This window comes from Equus caballus, chromosome 22 (assembly GCF_041296265.1).
Source record: "Equus caballus isolate H_3958 breed thoroughbred chromosome 22, TB-T2T, whole genome shotgun sequence".
NCBI lineage: Eukaryota > Metazoa > Chordata > Mammalia > Perissodactyla > Equidae > Equus > Equus caballus.
Genome location: NC_091705.1, coordinates 14099345 through 14122381, shown reverse-complemented (window position 1 = coordinate 14122381; position 23037 = coordinate 14099345). Strand labels below are relative to the sequence as shown.

At 41.8% G+C, this 23037-nt stretch overlaps 1 protein-coding gene across 2 annotated transcripts in view; it reads left to right on the top strand.

The window, feature by feature from the left end:
* SLX4IP (SLX4 interacting protein) overlaps nucleotides 1–23037 on the top strand; it is a 184809-nt gene that overhangs the window by 97490 nt on the left and 64282 nt on the right. For both annotated transcript variants that reach the window (XM_023626118.2, XM_023626120.2), the window contains 2 exons: nucleotides 16350–16439; nucleotides 20739–20859. In XM_023626118.2, the coding sequence (XP_023481886.1) occupies nucleotides 16350–16439; nucleotides 20739–20859 (211 nt within the window). The remainder of the gene's footprint in view (nucleotides 1–16349; nucleotides 16440–20738; nucleotides 20860–23037) is intronic.

Below are 23037 nucleotides of genomic sequence, written 5' to 3'. Positions count from 1 at the left end.
GCAGCAGCAGCCTCACCTGGAAATCATTAGAAATGCAAATTCCAAACCCCACTGCAAGTCTATGAAATAAGAAACTCTGGGGATGAGCCTTTGCAATCTGTTTATAACATGCCCTTCTGGTGAAATCTGATGCATGCTCAAGTTTGAGAAACACTATTTCAGTCATTGCGTAGTGGTACTTGGAGGACACTGAATCCTGAGAATCAAGGGTACTATCATAGTGGATGTTGGAAATATTACACTGGAGTCAGTGATACTGTCTTCAGAGTTCACTTGCCTCAGGAGACTCTTCAGTTATCCAAGGAGGAATGCCTGGGAGCTGTAACTTTCCACTGAGAGCCTTCATAAGGCTTAATTGCTAATATGTAGGTAGCAGCTGATACCCAGTTGTCCCTCCCACTCGTTTCAGCTAAGCTTTCAACCTCGCTCTCAATATTCTTAATTAATGATCTGCAGCTTCTGAAGCCATTTCATCAGTGGTCTCCTGTCCCAGCACGTTTCCCCTTTGAGCAGTCCTTGAAGAGGGTGTTATTCCCAGCAGTCAATTAGAAAAGGAAAGTAGAGGTGGCTCTAAACAAGTCCTGTGACCAATTAACCACCTCCCTTTATTCCTCTTTGTAGTTCTCTAAAAATGGGTCAGGGGAAGAAAAACTCAGGCTCTCCCCAGCAGACCTCGCCTGTTTTTGTCTAACATTCTTCTATCCCATTTGGTATTTCAGATTGCTGCCTTAGGCATGAATGGTTGAAAATTCCCTTTGAACTTTTGCTCATTTTGTAGAAACTTGATGAAGCAGTGATGAAAGTAGTTATAGGATTGTTTCCTGAGCTCTGAGAAGCTGAGCAGGGTAGCAAGGGACGTTCAGCACCCAACTTTAAGGTTCATTTTCAGCCAAGGGGTTAGGAGTGCTTACAGTGGCTGTAATAATTTTAGGAATTCTCCTTGAATTTTGTTTTCTGATTTCATAAAGCAGGGTCACGATGAAGGGGTGAAAGGTGAAGGGAAATTTAAACTTCTTAATCTTCTAATTGACAATAACAGCTTGTATTGCTTCATTTTCTATTTACAAGGAAAACACCTTTAAATAAAATAGTTCTATTGGATCAGCACCGTCCTTCGTAAAGTTCATAGAAATTTCCCAGGTTAGTCCCTATCATTCTTTCACATGCAGTGCTGAGGAGCCTTCTGGAATTCCCTTTGGGATGGGAATCCCCTTGCAACACTGGGCACTTCCTATTATGGGGTTCCCGATGTTGTTTGCTCTTTTAGTTTTAGTCTGTCACTAAAATAATAGAACCAGGAGTCACTTTAGGGAAGTGTCTGTGCTGTTCAGTATGGTAGCCACTAACTATATGTAGCTATTTAAATTAGTTAATAAGTGCTAATGCAATTTAAATTCATTAGCATGAAATAAAGTTTAGAATTCACACTAGCCTTATTTCATGTGTTCAGTAACCACATGTGACTTGTGGCTAAGATGCTGGACAGTGCAGATGTAGAACATTTCCATCACCAAAGAAAGTTATTGGACAGAGCTGGTCAATTTTGTCACCTGCATTAGTTGGGATACTGGGAGTGAGAACGATGTCATTATTTGTTAGCTATTCCCAATTTATTAGTTAATTACTATATGTTAACTACTACTGTACTATATTTTTTCTCTTTGAATTTAGTCCTAACAACATCTTTGTGAGAGCAGGCATAATTACACCCATTTTATTGACAAGGGGATTGAGACGCAGGCTGAGAAACTTGCCCTAGGCCGTATGGCCAGTATAAGGTGCAGCCAGTGTTTGGCCACACATCTGCCTGATTCTAAAGCCCATGCTTTCTTTGTTAAAGTGTGTCTTAGAAGACAAGTTCTCTGATTCTTGAGGTCAGTAAGCCCACATCTTAGGCATACACCAGTCACCAGTGGTGCATTGGATGGTTGACTAATGGATAAAATGGAGCAAATCAGTAGCAGATCCTTTCCTGTGTGGTTTTCATCACTCCTCAAACTAGACTGGTGTCCTCTGATAACAATGCAGTATTTATGCAGTTATCCATTTTCACATGCTTTGTGTCAATACAGTTGGGTCTCCTGGATTGGATGGTGAGCCCGTCACCTCCCACAGCAGATCATTCCGTGTTGGAAAGCCTTCCAGTCAGAAAGTCTTCCTGATGTGGAGCCAATACCTGTCTCCTTGTGGTTTCTCTGCTCTTACCTGGTTCTCTATCCCTTAAGAACCTAAAGAACCAAAAAGGATTGTTCTTCCACATTTAAAAGTCCTGTTAGTGTTATTTCATCCTGGTTGTTTTCTTCTTTTTTAAGTAAATCATTCTACTTTCTTCAGCTGATCCTCATAATATGATTTTAAGTGTTGCTCCTATTCTGATCACTCTTATTCTAATACATGACAGTTTGTCTCAATTTGTATATTGAGACTAATTGGACACTAAATGCTTCAAGCATAGCCATCATAATACTTATGCTGGCCGCTACTGTTAAGGAAGCCTAAAATTGGGCCTGGCCCCGTGGCTGAGTGGTTAAGTTCGGGCGCTCCGCTGCAGTGGCCCAGGGTTCAGATCCTGGGCGCGGACATGGCACCGCTCGTCAGGCCACGTTGAGGTGGCCTCCCATATGCCACAACTAGAAGGACCTGCAACTAAGATATACAACTATGTACCAGGGGGGATTTGGGGAGATAAAGCAGAAAAAAAAAAAAAAAAGATTGGCCACAGTTGTTAGCTCAGGTGCCAATCTTAAAAAAAAAAGGGAAACCTAAAATGAAATTACCGTTATCAATGGCCACAGCGCTATGCTGCCCATTCACATAGCTTACTCTCCACTGAGTACCTCTGTGCTCAGGCTGTTAGCTTTTTGGCCCTTACATGTATCCTTGTTAAATTCCATGTAGTTAGGCTCATCTAACTGCTTTTTTCGACTGATCCTTATAACCCAATTTTAAGTGTCTCTCAGTCACAGAGATCCAGTTTTTTGTTTTTTTGCCACTGTTTTTTCTACCCCAGCTGTTCACTATCCCCTCCTGTGCAGCATCATCCACCTATTTTATGGGCATGTCCACTATATATCTTCATCTATGTCACTGCTAAGAATGTGGGCCAAGACCAGGGTCAAGGAAAAAGCTCTTCCCCGTCTCCCTCAATGTTGTTGTTTAACCATTCATGGCTCCTGTGATTATGGCTGTTGAACTAGTTATGAATCCACCTAATCGTCATTTCATCTACCCCTATTTTTCTGTCTTTTATTCACTAGGAGTCATTTTTCATTCATAGATTCATTCACTTAATATTTACTGAGCTCCTACTGTGAGCCAGGCAGGCCCTTTTGAAGGTAGAACTGCTAGGGTTTTGCTAATAGCGTAGACGCAGACTATGAGAGGAGAGGCATCAAACATGAATCCAAGGCTTTTGACCTGAACAACTGGAAAAATGGAGTTGCCATTTACCAAGCCAGCTTAGCTACACCTGGGGGGAGCAGGTTTGAGGGTAAAGCATTAATAGTTTGGTTTTGAACTTATTAAGCTGTACATGCCTATTTGACATACAAGTGGAGATGTAGAGTAGGCAATTGGATATGTGCGTCTGGAGCCGCGGGGAGGTCTGGGCTGGAGCAGAAATGTTAGGTATCATCAGCACGTTAACTGCCAGGTATCTGAAACCTTGAGAGTGATGAGAGAGTAGGTGGAGACAGGAGAGGTCCAAGGACTGAGCCCTGGTCAGTTTAGACGTGGTGCAATGGGGACAAGCCAGCAGAGGGGATTGAGAAAGAGTGGCCAGGGAGGAGGGAGGAGAAACAGGAAAGCCTGGTATCTCAGAAGTGAGGATTTCAAGCTGCAAGTGAAAGAACCACTTTGTTAGATGGTACTGAGAGGCCAAGTAACATGAGGACCATTGTATTTGGCTACCTGAAGGTCATTGGTAACCTTGACAAAGGGATGTCATGGGAAACTTTGCACAGTTCCTGGCTGAGGTTCACATCTGCTTTGTTAACCGCATTTCACCAGTCTAGGAACCTCGTCAAAGAAGAGAATGAGGTTAGTTTTTCATAATTTGGGTTTCTTCTGGATCCCTTCTAATAATCTGTTAGGGATAAAGTTTATAGTTGCAAAATCTATCTTTCTCTCCTTTTTGCAAAGTGCAATGTCATTTGCCCCTCTCTAGCATCTCTTTGCAACTCCAGTGCCCCTCATCACCCCAGGGGCCGAGCCATGTACAGTGCCCATCCTTTTTTGCTCTGGGATGGGTTCCCTCGAGCCCTGTGATGTGAACTCATTTAAAGGACTTAATGTACAGTTGTGTAACCTCCCTGTCTGTCGTGGGCTTACAACCTCCTTCCTTTCCATTTCTGGCCTTCCTTTTCATTTCTTCTTAAGGCTCTGGCTCAAACTAGCAGGTAGATCTCTTTTTCCCTTTGGATTCCCATCACCGTCTTTATCATCCTAATTCAGAGGTGAGTTTTTAAGATGCTCAATGAGGCATTATTATATCTGTGATTCTCAATCCTGGCTGCATATCACATTCACCTCTGGAGGGTTTTTGTTTTTTCTTCTTAAAGAAAATTATAATTTGAATTTCTTACAACTCGGAGGGAATTATTTTCTCATCATTGTGATAAAATTGTGATGTTCTTTACTTGTGAATTTTAGAATTGTAATATATTCATTTCTGGTGAGCTCTCACCTTCCATTGTGTTACATGGTGAAACCTAATCATATTTTTTTCTTCCTTTCTAGTGTATCCTCCAAAAGAGTTCCTGTATTGTACTTAGAATGCCACATGTAGTCCTCAAGGAGACATAGTGGCCTACAGCCGTGGTTCTTAAAATTGAGCATGCACCAGAATCACCCTGGGGGCTTGTTAAAATATAGGATCCTGGGCCCCACCTCTAAAATTTCTGATTGGGTAGGTCTGAGTTTGCATGGCAAACAAGCTCCAGGAGATGCTGATGCTGGTGGTGCTTTAAGAACCAGGGCTCTAGGCTCTAGTGGGTAAATATTCTTAAGGTTGTGCACACAGAGAGCTTTCTTGAACTGGCAGAACCAGGAGGATAAGCATGGCCAAAGGCGGAGATGAGGCTGGTACTTGACTTGCTTGGGCCTCTCAGAGGCTCTGGTAACCCTGAGCCTTGCAGAAGTGAAAACTTTCCACGTGCAACAGGCCTCAGGAATTTCTCACCCTGGTTGTGTTTTGGTTTGCAGCCATATGCTTGGATTCTGTTTGCCCTCCTGTAAAGGTTACATGTAGCCTTATCTTTGGCCTCAAAGTTGGCTTGGAAAGCATTACCCTTATCCAGTTTAGGAGAGCAAATGCAGCCTCCTTTATCCACAGTACTTACACAATATTAATCCTCCAGAAAAAATCACATGACACCTGGATTGAATAGAGAGTGACTGTCACAGCTTTATCTGGTAAATCCTTTGTTATATTTGAAAGTAGACAAGAAGATTCCAGAGAAAGAATACTGGTATGTGGGATTCCTTAAATTATTTTACATTTAACCAAAAAATAGAACTCCTCTAAGTCATCCAGATTCCCCGAAGTATCGTCAAAAACTCTTTGGTGTCCCCCCCGCCCCCACCAGTAGGTAGGGAAATTATGCCTCCTCTCTTTTATCCTCCTTCCTCTTTCAAGAAATCTCCCTTCAAGACTGATCACCCTTTAGAACAATCCACAAATTCTGGGCATTGATCACTAGGGGAATATTTACAGGATTTTCCTTTGTTTTTGTTTTCTTTTCATTCTGATTCATTTATAATTTCTTTAGTTTATAAGCTGCACTGCTTTTATTTTATTTTTCTTGACATTGAAGAATGTCAAGATTCTTCAGGAATATAGAAGAATATTTTCTAATATGCTAATTTTTAGAGAGTTTAAATCCAAACCCACATTCCAAAGCTTCCAGATAACACATGCTGGATGAAATTGTGAGCAGAATTTGTGGGGACTCCCACCCCTGTTGTTTACCAGATTCCATTTTCAGATTACTACATGGTTGGCCATAATTGGTCCTGAGCACACTCCGACAGGCCTCCGTGTTGCTGACTATGAATGTTGCTTGTCTTTCTAGCTGCTTAAGACCCTCTCAAGACAAGTTCCCTATAGACAAGTACATAATAATTTCCATCAGGTTTTCTTTTCATTTCATGTTCTCTGTTACAGAAATACGTGAGAGGAAAGTTCATATTTTTCCCTGGTAATCTGGTGTGATTACAAGCCATCTGTTCTTTTTCTAAGAAGCAGTGTGTGGCCAGAGTAAAACTGTGCAAAAGAATTATGAGGCATTTATTAGCTCTTAGTAGGAATAGGTGGAAACCTGTGCCCTATCTATTTGTAAATCTTATGGAACTGACAATTCAGAGTTCATTTAAATTGCCCTGGAATTTGAGGCAAATTCTACCTTTGGAGGAAAAAACACAACCACCAGCCCATATTTCTTTCTTGAATTCTTTGTATGGCTGTCACTATGCTGAAGCCTCATGCCTGCATTCTCTCATTTAATCCTCAAAACAACTTCATAATGTGTTTTTCGTTATGGTCCCCATTTTACATTGCAGAAAGTATCCGGAGTCTGGTAGCATTGAGGCACATGGCAGGGGTTCGAAGTCAGGTCCGTCCTACCCCCAAGTCGCTGTGCTCCTCATTGCTGCATGTGCTCTCTACATGCCACAGGCCAGTCTCCTGAGGAATACTGGCCTGCAGGTTACATTTGAAAGAATAATTTCTTGAAAATCATTAGGGAAAGTGTCTAAAAAAGTGACATCAGCTCTTATCTTTCAAAGGAAGTAACTGAGGGCCTGTTCCCACCCATGAGCCCTCTTCGTGCAGTGATGGGCTTTAGAGTCTGTAATTCAGCCTCGAATACTCCCTACAGCTTCCGGTGGCATGTGTTAAATTTAAGCCTCACTTCCTAATACTGCTTTGGTTGGCCTTTGCTTTCTTCCCAGCAGCACTTTGCTTCCCTGCCCAGATCTTATCCAGGAAGGCAGTGAACCACTGTATGAGCATTCCAAGCAAGAACCCCCAAAACTCTTTCTTAATAGGAGACCTGAGACAATTTGCTGAAGAACATCAGCCTCTTACTCTCTTTTTTCCTCCTTTTAGGAGTTGTCATCAAACCTATTAGCTCTGCTTTTCTGTTATCTCTCTTTCTCATTCCTTTGTGATTTGCTCCTTACCCGTGTAGAATCTTTTCCCAACCCATAGCAATAAATCTGTTAGGGAAAACAAACAAGTGGCTGGAAAGGTGTTCATCCCTGACCTGTACTCCGCAGACACCAAACAGGAGAGAGAAAATCCCTCCCCTCCTGATTCCTTTTTACTTCAGACAAGTCACACTGTCCCCTGCATCCCTTTCAGCCAGCAAAACTTGATCTCAAGGACTGGTCATTCCTCTGCAACCATGGAAGCCCCCCACATGTTCTCTCTTATAAGTCTGAATTCACATTGTCAACCAGGGTTTTGCAGCTTGTTCCACCTGATTAGAAGGTGGGAAAATAACCCTTTGCCCTAGAGCAGTGGGCATCACTACCTGTTTTCTGGGGTGACAGTATTCTGTGCATACGTGAGGCAACTTTAGTTGTAACTCATGAGCTTGATTTTGTGGTGGTTCTTATTCTGAGGACAGGCTGCAGGTGAGAGTGTGGTAGTCCCTCCTAGAGAGAGAACAAGGCAGCCACTTAAGTAATTTTCATCACTGACATATTTCTTCATTCATTTAACAAACACTCTTCACTACCATCTATGTGCCAGGCCCAATAGTAGGCATTGACAACCCAAAGGTAACAAATGGCATCTCCCTCCTGCAGGCAGCCCATGGGAGATGGGTGTATGCACCCATGTGTTTACAGTCTGTCATGAGGTCCATAACAGAATCATAGGTAAAGTGCTGCGGCAACAGAGAAGGGCTTAATCCTGCCTGAAGGTGTCAGAGGATGCTTTGGGGAAGAGCTCATTGGTTGCTGAGATTATTGCCTCAGCCAACTCCACTGAGCATCTCCATTTCCCATGGCTTATACCATGATTTCTAGCCACGTGACTGGCATTTTCTGTCGTTGGTTGCCAAGACTAAGTCATGCCCACAAAGGTCAGCACAGCAGGAAATGTGCTCCCCTGTTCTCTATTCCAAAACAATGGTAGGTTTTACTACTGTGTGTGAGTGGCCCATAGTGAACTGGTGGAGGACAGTCTAAGGTGCCAGACTCATCGTGGCTCTTTCATAACCTTTACAGGAGGGCAAAGGTGTGCAAATAGAATCCAAGCAAGTGGTTGCAAACCAAAACCCAACCAGGAGATGGGATCTTAAAGTGGAAGACATCTTGAAGGAGATCTAGTTGTGTCCACTGATTATAGTTTTTTTCCTGAACTAACATCTGTGCCAGTCTTCCTCCACTTTATATGTAGGTCTCCACCACGGCATGGCTGACAAGTGGTGTAGGTCCACACCTGGGATCCAAACTCACTAACCTGGGCACTGAACTAGACCACGCTGAACTTCACCACTATGCCACATGGCCAGCCCCAATGTCCACTCATTTTACATAGAGAGAAACTGACACGCAGAGAAGGGAGGTGGCACACCCCTCCTAAACTGGGGCATCATCGGAAGAGATTCACGACCTTGGACTTCCTATGCCAGGCTATTCTCCCGTTTGTCATCAAAGGGCTTTCTCCAGTCTTTTCTGGGTGCTGTGATCCTGAATTCGGGCTGTGTCTAATTGTGTTACTAAGGTTATAGAATGTTCCTTGTACCTAGCCTGAGTATTGCCAGGTTGGCAAGGCACCACATGAAACAAAACCCAGCCATGATCACTAGGGATCTTCTAAAAGAGAGAGAAAGCTCATAAGTTTCCCAGTCTTTCCAGAACACTGAAGTGATAACAGATCATGCCTCTCTGGGTTGTCATGAGAATTAATGCAGTAATGTACTGAGAGGGCTTGACACAGTATCTGGCACACAATAAGTGCTCAATGAATCTTAACTTTTGTTATTCCCCACTTGTTCACCCTGAGTAGGATTTTGCAATTAGATTAGGGATATAGTGTATTCTAACAGAACAGCTATTCTCCAGTCCCCTGATCCAGCCTTCTGCTGGCTTATTGTATATGCCATCCTAAAGGTATGCTGCTTTCTTCTCTTGAATGTAAACTCCTGGCTTGGATTTCTTGGGCAAGTATTTTAATAAGGAACAGGCCAAGGGGGTTAAATTGACATAATATTTGCCTTGACTTTTCTTCAGCTGTAACTCTCTGAGTAGGGTTGTTAATGTCAGGAGACCTCTCTTCCTGCCCCCACACCCCACCCCACCTTCAGCGTGATTTATTGCCTTGGTCTTCTGCTGCATTCTTTTCCTTCCCCTTCTCCTCCTTCCTTCTCCCTAACCTCCCCTCCTGCCCCAGTGATCTCTCTGCAGGGGGCCTTTCGCCACCACAGGGCACTCTTGTTCCAACAGGGTACCCCACCAGGGCAGTGTCAGTCTCTGAAATCTCAGTGCCTCCCTTCAAGCATGGAGTCAAGCTCTCCAGGGGATGGAGCTGAGCGACCCTATTCAGAATCCTTGGTTCAGTCACCCAGTGCCCATGGGGCAAACAGGGCTGCCATTGCTCATCCCAGAGGGAATGGGGGTTGGTTCCCAAGTAGAGTGGAGTGGGTTCCAGCCTAGGCAGCCTTAAATGTGCCCCCACATGGGGTCTGAAAGTGAGTCCTGAGTGGCCTGCCACAGTGGGGATATTTCTTCAAAGTAATGCATGGCAGTGGGTTTTGCAGTCTAATGGATTTCTGTTTGATTCCTGGGTCTCTCACTTACTGCCTGTGTAACCTTGGATTGTCCTTATCTTGTCTGATTCCATGTGCTTATCTATAAAATGTGAGTAATAGTTGTGCTCATTCACAGACTGGTGGCGAGTATTAAATTGAAGACCGTAGGTAATGCTTAGCACAATGCCTAGAACATAGGTGCTCTGGACATGGTACTAAATATTTTAAACTGTGCCTTTTCTTTAAAAACCATGTGACTTTTTAATTTCATGCTGTAACATATATACAGTTTGTTTTGATAGAAAATATTTAATATTTTTCTTAAAGCGTTTTAGTCAAGTTGATACTCCAGGAAGATAACTGCCGTGTTTTTTCATGACAATCTTCAGGAGACATGTCTTTCTAGATTTAGTGTCAGGAATGCTTGAATCATCCTCAGCCCTGATTCATTCTTAGGGACTCTGACTGGCCTGTCTCTTTTCACGTTGTCAGCTAGGAGCATGCTAGAGCAAATGCTGCAGCGACTTAGGACTCTGGGGGGAATTCTCTACAGACCTTAATTCTTGGCTGGATTTCAGGTTTTATCACCTGTTTGTCTTACTTATTTCCTCCATTTTTAATCTTTGCCTTGTTAATCCAAGCTGCCTTAAATCCTTAATGCCAGGTAGGTGTAAAATGCCAATAACACTTGCAACAGACCCATATGGATGAGCTGCCTGTGAATAGCCCTGGGGGTATGGTTGAAACCACTCACATGCCTTGGGCATCATCCTTGCTCTACCTCCTCCTACACGCAACCACATCCTCTTGATTCTGTCTTTTGAGTGTCCCTCTAATCTGTCCCCTGCTCTTCACCCATCACCTTCAGTTGTCTCTTGTTTGGGTTCTTGTGGTGGCTTTATTCTTTTAATTTTTTTTTGCTGAGGAAGATTCACCCTGAGCTAACATCTGTTGCCAATGTTCCTCTGTTTTGTATGTGAGCTGCCGCCACAGCATGGCCACTGACAGACGAGTGGTGTAGGTCCGTGTGCACAAACCAAACCTAGGCCACCGAAGTGGAGAGCACCAAACTTAACCACTAGGCCACTGGGGCTGGCCCTTGTGGTGGCTTTTAACCTGTCTACCTGGCCCACCACAAGGTAGTGATTTCCCCCACCAGCCCATGTTCCACACTCCTACGTGAGAGAACTCTCCAGCCTGCAGCTCTTCTTGGCCCCTTTGGCCTGCCCTGAGTTCCTCTGTGGTCTGAACCCTCCTGCCCTGTTGGCCTTATCTGCTAACCTTGCCCTGTTTCTGTATTATCAGATTCTTTTCTGTCTCCTGAGCGTGCTGAGCTATTTGGGACTCTCCCTATGTCGGTGCTGTTCATTTTTCTTTCTCCACCACTTGCCCTATTCCTCAAGGCCTAGCTGCGACATCATGCCGTCTTCCCTGGCTTCCCTCAGGCAGAGCTGTCACTTGGCTTCCTCTAGTCCTTGGATGTGTGCTGTGGTCACTTACTACAGCGTTCCATTTCTTCCCCTCCTTCTCTGGCCCAGTGCCCCTATTAAACTCAGCGGGTGTTTAATGAATGAAGGAGTGAGCGAGTGAGTGAATGCGGGAAACCTTCCACATATCTCAGAGCTCCGAACCTGCTTCTGTCTGAGATTTCTACATGTGTAAGAAACGTTAGCATTTTCACCTTTACTTTACACTTAATGTAAAATTAGTAAGACAATATCTTCCACCCCTGAAGATTTGGTAGTAATTCAAGTTAAGATGTGGCTTTGGAATTCTTAGGAAAGAGGAAAAATCACCAACATACTCAGTTGGCAGTGAGTTTTGGGTGAGGTAATCCTAGGACCCTTGTATTCCCTTTCCTCAAAATAAGGAAAATGACTAGTTGTCCTTGGTGATGACATAGTTGTCATCACTCCAGAGTAAGGAAGGACGAAGCTGTTCTATGGTGCATCAGTGTCCTGGGCTGAATCAGAATGGCCTTGTCCCCAGAATGGGCTCGGAGCCCTTAGGTTGCAGTTAAGGCTGTGGTTTGCCCAAAACTCAGACCTCGTTGGTCCTGTCATTTGTTCGTTCATTCCTTTCTTCCTTTCATTAAATACTAAGCACTTACTGTAAGCTGGTACTATGCTAACCCTTGGAGGGCAAAGTCCACTGAGGTATTGGTGCTGTCTCTGCCAATGAGCTAACAGTCTAGCAGGGGAGGTCCCTACGCAGACAAGCCATTTGATGCAAAAATAAGTAAGTACGTGAATCATGTGCCTGATCCAGAGGTAGGAGTGACAGCTGTTCAGAGAAGCTCCACAGAGATGTCCACGCTCCTGCTAGGGTTCAAGGATGCACTAAGCATAGGAATGCTGAGGTGCATTGGAAGCCAATGGCAAAAACAGCACCTGCCCAAGAACAGTGGGAGACAGCGGGAGAGCAGGGCTTCCTCAGACACTTATGTGTGATGCTCGGAGCTGCAGCAGGAGTGCACTGCTCCCGTTTCTATGTTAGAGCTTTTTCAGGCAAGGGCATCAAGAGTTCATCTGGGACACCAAGATAAGTAGCCCTCATATTCCAAGTGGGAAATGATGTGAGCTGCGGAACAAGACAGGAGGGTGTGTTTAGCTCTGTAAGAATTAAAATCGAGAAGACATGGTGACTGATGGTGGAGGGTTAGGGAAAGGGAGGGGTTAGGGTTGACTCCCAGGTTTTTGGCTGAAACCTCTGGGTGGAGGGGGCTAGAAGCTGGACCTGACCCTGGCCTGTTCACTCCCATCCCAGGGCATGTGATGTGAAGCTTTCTCTAGTAGCCTTTGGGCTGTTAAGGAAGTAACTTGGCCTGTGTAAATGAGCAGCTGTGGCCTGAGAAAGAAGTGATGGTTCATGTGTTGCTCCTCTCAGCAGAGAGCCAGAGAGTTTATCTGCTGAGAGTAGAAGTAACCTCTTCCTAATTAAGGAGGAGGAGAAGTGGAGGCTGTGCTGCCGGCTGCAACAAGAGGCCTTTTTTTTTCACTTCTGTTTACTCATGGGAGAAAATCAGCAAAGCCTTGAGAGCAGGGAACTTTAGAAAGGCAAAATACCCTTGATTAGTGTGGGGAGTCTGAGAGAGCTCTTGCTGGAGAAGTCGGAACTGCTGGCTGCAGAGGGAGCTGCAGGGGAGGGGACTGCCTGTGTGCCCAGGGGTGGAGTCTGGCAGAAATCCCGGGAAGGCTGGAGCACCAGAGTAAGATTTGATGATTTATTTAAAAAAAAAAAGACGTTCCAATCAATCTGTTTATAATCCAATTTATACTAGGTTATTTGTGATTAAAGTTACAAAATGAGAAAATACCAAATTGGACCTTGCTATTTAATTCTTTAAAAAGTTACTCTTACATAGTATCAGTTCAAATTGTCCAAGCATCATTATTGTTATTTTACTATTTTAAAAATGATTTTTGCTAACGAAGGAGGAGTAGCAGAGAACTTGGTTTGAGGACTCAGGGTAGAATAACCTGCGAGGCACATCTCGCTGCTGTGGAGGGGCTCTTGCTCTGCAATCTGTGGAGCCTCAAGGGGCCCATGATAGAATTCAGAGGGTCGGTGAACTTGGCTGGGAAAAAAAAGTACATCTTTATTTTGACCAAGTTCTAATAAATTTAGTTTTTATTATGAATGAAGTGTTCAAGACACAGTAGTATCAGCAATATGTCCCCCTTAGAAATCACAGCTCTTTTCATGTTATAATGGTGGCACATATCTGAAAATATTTATGCTTATCACTACTTTGGATTTATAGTAGTTATTTTATCACCACTATGTGATCTGTTAGATCACTGTTAGACCCACCACTAGGTAACAAGAGCCAATACCTTAATAAACAAGTACATACATTACTATATCACAGACTTGTTTTTTTTTTAATTTGGATAACCACAGTTAAATCAAATTGGTTAGCTTTTTAATCCTAAGGATTGTGTTTCATGCATTTAAAAAATTATTCTGAGCCTATTTCATCAGCTTCACAGCAGGCCAAACAGGTCTATGGCACATGAAAGTTTAATAACCTCTGGCTAACATCATGTAGTTGTGGCATATGACCTCCACCTGGTGGCAGCATACTCCTTAAAGGTTAAATCTGTAATCAACAGTTGTGAAAAAACTTAAAATAACAGTATACTTGAATACAATTTTCAAGCAGTTTTGACCACAACCCACAGTAAAAAATAGGCTTTACATCATAACTCAGTACACTCATACATAAGTTTCACAAAATAATACTTGACCTTACCATGTAGCACATTGATATTTTTTATCCCATTCCAATATTCTCTTCTATTCTCTTTCATTAAAATAAAATGCTGGTTGCAAAACACTAAACTGCAGTTCACTGGGTCACACTGCACTGTGTGACATCTTGAGAGACCATCTTTCATCATACTTCACCATTTATTACCCAGTGAACTTCACTTTGTTGTCCCCCAAAATATCCACACATTTTCAAGGACATAATGCTTACATTTTAAATAACTATCAACGAATATGAATGTATTTTTACCCATATTTTAAAAATTATTTATTGTTGATGTGTAATTTGTATACAGTGAAATGATCTGATCTCAGGGATATACCCCATCAAGATATAGAACATTCTCATCACCACACAAAGTTCTCTTGCCTGTTCTCAGCCAGTTCCTCCCCAGGCAATCACTGTTCTAATTGATTTGACCAGAGATTTAGTTTTGTTGTTCTCGAACTTTCTATAAATGGAATCATACAGTATGTATTCTTTAACCCTGGCTTCTTTTACTCAACATAATGGTTTTGATATAGTCCATGTTGAGCTGATGAGGAGCATTCCATTGCGTGAATATGCCACAGTTTGTTTATTCTCTTAACAGAGTTTTGAGTTGTCTTCCATTTCGGCTATTTTGAATAAACCTTCCATGAACATCTGCATACAAGTCTTTGCGTGCACATATATTTTATCTCTCTCAGTAAATACCTGCGGTGGAATTGCTGGCTCAGGCAGTAAATAAATGTATGTTTAACTATAGGAGACTGACAAACCATTTGCCAAAGTGGTTGAATCATTTTACATTTCCACCAGCAGTGTATGAGAATTTGGCTTGCTCCACATCCTTACCAGCATTTGGTGTGTCAGTCTTTTTAATTTTAGTCATTCTGGCAGGTATGTAGTTGTATCTCTTGGTGGTTTCAATTTGCATTTGCCTGATGACTGATGATGTTGAACACTTTTTTTTCATGTGCTCATTAGCCATTTGTTTATCTTCATTGTGAAGAATATGTTCAAGCTTGGGTTGTTTGTGTTTTTAATATTGATTTGTAGGAGTTCTTTGCATATTTTGGATACTAGTCCTTTATGTCAGATATCTGTATATGTCAGATATATGAATATTTTCTTGGAGTCTGACATACATATTCATTTTATTAATGGTGTCTTTTGATGAGCAAAAGTTTTAAATTTTCACAAAGTCCAATCCAACAATTTTCTCTTCTATATTTAGAGCTTTCTGGGTACCGGATAAGAAATATTTTCCTGCCCTAAGATCAGGAAGATAGTTTTGGCTTTTCTGTTTAGGTCTATGATCCATCTCAAATTAACTTTAGCATATGGGTCAGGTAGGTTTTAAGTTTTATTTTCTTTCCATATTTATATCTGGTATTCTCACACCATTTGCTGAAAATACTTTCCTTTCACCATTGAATTATAACACAGAATTTAAAAAAAAAATCTGTTTAGCCAAAGAGTTACAGAAGTGACTTTTCCCTGTGGGCCATAAACTGACCTTTGGGCCTCTGAGACCACCCCAACATGGCAGTCTCGATCTTCTATTCCTTTCTAAGTTAGTTCATCCACAGTTATCTTGAAATTCTCAGAAATTGCTTTACTCTTAAGGTGTGAAGATTTATAAGGCTACAGCTTTTTACAGGGTCTATAGCTGTGCCACAGAGCTTCTAGCCACATGTGGCTATTTAAATTAAATTAAAATGAAATGAAATTTAAAATTGAGTTTCTCAGTCACAGTAGCCACATTTCAAGTGCTCAATAGTCACACATGGCTATTGGCTACTCTATTGAACAGTGAAAGGAAGCCAGCTTTTGTACAGTTTTAGAGCATATTTTAATGAAACTTATTTAGTTTTGATAACAGTCATTCAGCATCTCTCAATCCTTTGTCTGTCTAAAAGTACAATAGCTTATATTTGTTCTTTCCTACCTACAAGAAAGAATTCCCCTGGCTGTCCACAGAATCATTTTTTTTCTGGAGCCTCCCTAGTTCTGACCTATTTAACTTCATTCAGTGTTTGATAGTCTTCTAGCTGCCACTGGATGCCTGGGCATCCCCCTTCAAGGTTTGGCCCAGAGATAGATATTTTGTCTTTTCTATCTTGATAAAAATTGTATTTCTCTTTAGCACTGTACCATAAATATTAAACTTGAAAAACTAGTAGGTTATGACTTGTAGCCCTGTCCCATATTAACATTTCTGCCCAGTAGTGAACTTTGTTGCCATTTCATCATGAGCAACCACATAGGAATTTGTGAGATCTTCTCTCATTGTTCTCTGGGCGTGAGCTAACTCTGCCATTAATGTCTTTCAGTGTGGGGATTTTGCTGTCCTGGTGGATCTTCATATACTGCCACGAGGTTCCAACCAGGATACCAGCTGGTTTTCTGAGCAGAAGAAAAAGGTACCACAGAACTTTTCACTATCTAAATGCGAGTAGCTGCTGCTAGAAGAAATAGTAACTCTTTCCAGCTTTCATTTTCCTTAGTGGGCAAAAAATACTGAGTGATTTTTAACCCTTGAAAAACAATTATTCTGTTCCCAATGACAGACACACACTGGTTTTTTTTTTTTCCTTCAGAAACTGACACATCCATATATTTCATATACTACTCTATTATTTAAACTAGAAATTTCCTACCTCTTTGTTCTGGCATTGTCTGTATTAAAAAAGAAATCATTAAGTTGACTATTCCAGGTGAGCAGATATTTTAATCTGACTGGTTGGAAGGATGGACCGAGCACCTGGAACAGGTGTGGAGGCTAAAACGTGGCTGATCTTTCACACCTGTCTGAAATCCTCATCTTCTCCACTTGGATCTTCTACCCTCCTTTTGTTAGCAGGAGACGTTGACAGGAAATGCAGAGATGTTTGACCACATTCCTTCTCTCACCACAGTCAGTCAGTAAAGCGAACGGATGTGTGACTGGGAGCACGGAGTTTGACCTCCCGGGCCTCAGTCTCCTCATCTGCAAGTGAAGAGGTTCCACCGGAGGCTGGCTGTCACTCGTGGCTCTCAGTTTCCATGATCCCACTCAAGTGCTTCTGTGGGAGAGGGTTAGAAGGCCCATCTACCTCTCATCACCCGTGTGGCTTCCTTCTCCAGGTCCCTCCGCGAAAGAGCAGGGAGAGCGAGGCAGCAGCTTTCACATAACTTTCAAAATATTATAGCACTTCGTGTCCCCCATGATATTCGTTTGTCACAATAGCTTTCTAGAGCTAGAAATAAAAATAAGTTTTATTAAAAGGTAGTATATGAAGAAGAAACTAGTAATAGTGGGGGGAAAAAACCAACTTAAAAAACCTTTACTGTAATAACTATTTTTAGTCAGCTTTTGAAGATTACTAAAAAGAAAAAATCTCCCCAAAAGAAAATTTATAAATAATAAATTTTCAGTCAAAAGGTAATAATATTATCAGGACTTAGCTGTCATAATTTTGCAAGGGATACCTGGTGGCCCAAAGCTGGGAGAAGGAAGGCACAAGATTTGGTATGACGGGATTTCTCTTTTGAGTTAATAACCATGGGCTGTTCTCTTCAGGACTTAATATCTAGGAGGCCTGCATCTTCTATTACAACTCACCGCCATATAATTCCAAGCTTTGGCTTACCAACACATGTCCCCATGATTCAAAACAGTTCATTTATTTCCTCTAAGTGACTGATATTCACCTGAGAGGACCTCACCCAAAAGGTTTCTGACTTGACTTACATTAACAGCATTCTGGAATCCACTATTCCAGGCCCAGATTTTCCTCCATTCTCTCCCAGCTTTACCACCTCAGCCTTAAACCTTTCTCATTGATATTTAGTTGGTTTTGCCAAGAGTCAGTTGATGTGAAAGGCTTTAAAATAAAGCTATGTGTGTGAATCACCTCTTAGCCAAGTGTGAGGCTAGATTTTTCCAGGGTGCCACACGCAGCTATGCTGCTCCACCTAGTACCTACATCCGGGCAGGAGGGCATGACTTAGCAAAGATGCTCTGTGCACGATTGGACCTGCAGCGCTCCGCTGGCATGGCAGCTGCAAGAGGGCGGGTTGTGCCAACAAGCCGAGCCGTCCTCTCAGAGCAAAGTAGATGGGTTGCTACTTCTACTTTAAGTTGTTCCTTTAAAATATATTCACTGACATTAAAATTGCTCTGGGATAATTTGTATGTGTATATGTGTGAGAAGGGAGAAAAGCTAATTGAGGAAAGGATATGACTTGAGCCTATGTTCAGTGTCTCCATGCTTTCATCTTTTTTATCATTAGATCATCTCATGATTAGGATTTCATGAGCAACCAATTTGATTGTCTCTTAACAGTCACTTTATATAGCGAAAGTCTTAAGAATATCCAGTTCCTTTCCAGAAAAGGGAACTAATTACATGTATTAAACATATGTTTATTTTGAGTCCAGCATGAGTAGTCTTTGTACCCAAACAGTCGAACTCAGACTGCTCCACTTGGAAACTTGAGGAAGCCAACATGAGCTCCTGACCGCCTAGAGATGCCATACGGCTCTCTCGCTCATTGACTTTAACTTGGTCTTCTTGTCCACCCCTCCAGTGTAGCTGGCAATTTGTCTTGTCTTGCAGTGCCTGGGTTCTGAAGAGAGAGCTTTGGCTCAGTGTGGTGTGGTTAGTTACTAGGGTGTCTTGACCACATTGCACATGGTCCACCTTCCATTCGTCAAACCTGACTCATCGAAGGAAAGCCCCGAAACTATAGGGAGAAAGTGTGTGTATGGGCCTTTGCTTTATTTTTGTCCTGCTATTTTTAGTTCTAGCCTTATAGGGCATTTATGGCCAAATTTTAACAATCCTTGTTTCCATGTATGTCTTTCACATATTTTCTAGCTCAGTCATAGTTGAACCCTGCATGTGAAGCAAAATTCTTTAATTGTTAAAACAACAGTATGAGGCAAGGCTGCCTTTCTGTTGTGTGAACAATGCCAAAACACTCAACTGTAAACGGATATCTTTGTATTCCACAAGGCACTGCATCTTTGGGCTGCAAAATGAGAGCAGGAGAGAGGAGGCCAGTGTTTGTCATTTGTTTTTTGTTCTTTGGTTTTTTTCCTGCTTTATCTCCCCAAATCCCCCCGGTACATAGTTGTATATCTTAGTTGCAGGTCCTTCTAGTTGTGGCATGTGGGACGCTGCCTCAACATGGCCTACTGAGCGGTGCCATGTCCGCGCCCAGGATCCCAACTAGCGAAACCCTGGGCCGCCACAGCGGAGAGCGCGAACTTAACCACTCATCTACGGGGCCGGCCCAAGTTTCTGTAGTTTTATCTAGAAACTCACATTTGGGAATTAAATCTAGGGTTTTCTGTACTGTTTGAGGAGTGCATATATTTGCAACAAAAGAAAAATTTGGCTCTTGTTGCCCTTCTAAGAAGCTTAAAACTTTGTTCTTGCTTTAATTTATGAAGATTCTAAGAGATCAACCTGAGATGGCATTGCAAGAAACCAGTGAAACAGGTTTGAGGTGACCTCAGCAGTTCTGAACCTTCTGCAGAATCTTTGGGAATTTAACCAGAATTATCAGTCCTTATGCATCAGTTCTTAATCTTAGTTAGGAAATTTAGATTTATGTGCATTTTTTTCCTTTCCCTACGTTCAGTTACATTTTTCTGGTAATGTGGCTAAGATGGACATACTTTAGCATGGTTTGACTTTCAAAGTTTTTGTTTTTCTATTTATAAATAACACTGATACATAAAACAATAGATTGCTCCAGAAATTTGCTAGTGGTATGTATGTTAACATTGAGTTAAAACCATGTGTTTCTTTTGCCTAATATTAATCTACTTTAAAGAAATATAAGAAGTTAAATTATTTTCGCCATTAATAGCTGAATATAATGCAATTTTCACAAAAGCAAGTGGGCAAATACAGTATCATCAACAAGAGTGTCGAAGAAAATCAGATTACTGATTTCTAGTTCTCTTTTCAACCCACTACGCAATGCTGCTCCTTTTTGAGGGAGTAGATTTATAAACCTGAGGTCAGAAACTAATGAATGAGGCTGTTTAGATTTACAAAGTTTTTTGAACCAAGTTTGAAGCATGGGAAATTTTTGTATAAAAATTACTATTTCTGGCCCCTCTTGAACAAATCGGAAGATCTGGTGACACTGTGCCTTGTATCTCCACATGACAACAGTCCACTAAAACCATGGGGGGCTGCCCCTTGTTGGCTGGGTTGGGGTCAGGGTTCCCTCTGAATATGTCCTGCCTCCTGGGTCCTTCCCTCATCCTCAGTCCCCTGCCTGGACACAGCCGCCACTTCACTGGGGCCCTTGCTGCCAGCTAGTGTTGGTTCTGTTGACTTCTCCCTTCTATTTGTCACAACTGATTGATATTTATATAAAAACAGTCATTATCTCGCTGATTTCATCACGATTGTCACCCTCATGTTTACATTAAAGTGTTTTTATTTCCCTATTAAAAATGTGAAGCTGAGGCAGAGGGAGATTAAGTGAATTTCTCAGATCGTAGAATGAGCCAATGTCATGGCTTCAAACAGACCTCAGTAGCAAATTTAAATCTGCGGTGTTATCCATGAGCACAGATAACATGCCTTTCAGCATTTGTAGCTAAATAAAAAAGCAAGCAAAATGAAATCTTCAGTGTTGACTTTCTAATATGCATGATGTTGACTTTGCATTGCATTAAATTAGAAAATTATATCTAATTTTTAAATTTGCTTTAGGAAGTCTGTTTACTGTTAAAAGAAACCATTGATTCAAGAGTTAAGCAGTACTTGGAGGTTCGTAAACAGCACAGGCCGTCAAATACAGAATTCACAAGATCCAGTCCCTTGTCCTTAAAAGGTAGGCACAGAGTACTTTGATTTTGGATAAAATTTCTGCTTTGTAGAGATGGCTATTATGTTTGACTCTGACTGTCATGTTAGTAGAGTGATACATTTTAAAAATATGTTCTAATGAAGATTCTTTGTTTGAGTAAAGAAAATTAACCAAAAAGCCCTGAAGGGCTTTTAATGGTAGGCAAAATATATAAAAATAGAAAATAAAACATTCCTAAGGAAACTGTAAATTCTTTAAAGGATTTTTGTTGTTGTTGTTCACAAGTAGTCTTTCGAATGGATTTACATTAATACTGACTTGATTTGGGGCTTTATGCTTTTAAATGCTTTCATATATGTCACCCTATTTCAGAGGTTCCCAACTGGGGTGGTGTTGCCCCAGGGGACTTTTGATAACGTCTGCAGACAGTTTGGTTGTTATAACTACAGTGGGAGGGATGGCAGGGAGCTTAGTGGCATCTAGTGAGTAGGAGCCAAGGATGCCACTAAATATCCTACAATGCACAGGACGGCCTCCCATCCCAAATCCCACTATCTGGCCCAAAATATCTAGGGCACGGAGGTTGAAATATCCTACTCTGTTTCCTAATCACCCTTTGAGAATGGTAATGTCTTTGAGTTATAGGTGAAGAAGCTGACGATCTGCAAGATAAGGGGTTTGCCAGAGTAAAAGATCATCCTGAAGACAGAGATGATCTTGTTTATTTGGCATCTTCCCAGCTCATCCTCAGCCCCATCCCGCCCCCCTGCCCCCGTCCTTAGCCCAGTGCCTGATAGACAGATGCAATGATATGTTGAAGGAAAGAGGACTTGAGTGACAAGTGGCAGAACCTGACCCCAGACCTAGCTCTTCTGACTCCCAGCCCACTGTTCTTTCCATTCTGCCATTGTTGTATTTTTAATTCTTTTGCTTTAAGTCAGCATTTCATAGTGCTCTTTGTGGTACAAATACAGTCAGCCTCGTGTTAATCCTCAGAGGACAGTGCTGCTCTGCTGTGAACTGGATTATGCCAGTGCACCATCTTTTAGGGAAAGAATTGTGTTAAGTACTCCCCTTTGAAGGCATACTTGATCCGAAATGTCCACCTGGCCGCAGCTGATAAGTAGGCAGACATTAATTTTACCCAAACCGAAAGCCTTGAACAAGTGGAATTTTCAGTCCAAACAATATTCTATTAGATGATGCTTTCAGGTTTTTCATTTGGTAGTGGTATAAATCTTGAGAAAAGCCCTAGGAGCTTGCATCCTTTGTATTCCAGCAGATCTGGCTAGTCTCACAATCTAACTGGTACAAAAGGAAAAGGAAAAGGAATGGAGAAGGTTCCACGACCTTCATCTCTGGTGTGGAGGTGGCTTGGTCCATACCCATCCTCAACTAGCCCTTCCCTGCCTTCCTCTCCTACTGGGTGAAGAAAGCTAAAGACTCAATTTCCCAGCCTCTCTCACAGGCAGGGAACACAGTTCTGGCCCCAAGATGAAAATCAAAGCCTTTTTGGGCTCATGTGAGCAAAAAGTTTGTTTTTAAACAGAAAAGTCATCTTTCTGTACGTATAATTTTGTAATCTATTTTTTCCACCTTACATAATATAAAAGTCCTTTAAAACATGTACATCACTGTTTTTAAAAGTTTTGTTTTATTGCGTTAAACTATATATAACATAAAATTTACTATTTTAGCAATTTTTAAGTATAAAATGTAGTGGCATTAAGTGCATTCATATTGTTGTGCAACCATCACCACTATCCATTTCCAGAAATTTTCCATCATCCCAAACTGAAACTCTTTACCCATTAAACAGTAATTCCCCATTACTCCTTCCTCCAGCCCCTAGTAACCACTATTCTAGTATATTATATGTATTAGGAAGTAAATAAATACAAATATATATGTATTTCATCTGTCAATGAAGTGCTTGAGTAGTTGGATTGTTTCCACCTTTTGACTGTTGTGAATAATGCTGCTGTGAACATTGGTATAAAAATATCTAGTTCAGTTCCTGCTTTCAATTCTTTGGATATATACCTTAAAGCAGAATCACTGGATCACCTGGTAATTCTGTGTTTAGTTTTTTTGAGAAACTGCCGTACTGTTTTGCATAGTGACTGCACCATTTTACATTCTCACCAACAATACATGAGGGTTCTAATTTTTCCATAATCTTGCCAACACGTATTTTCTGTT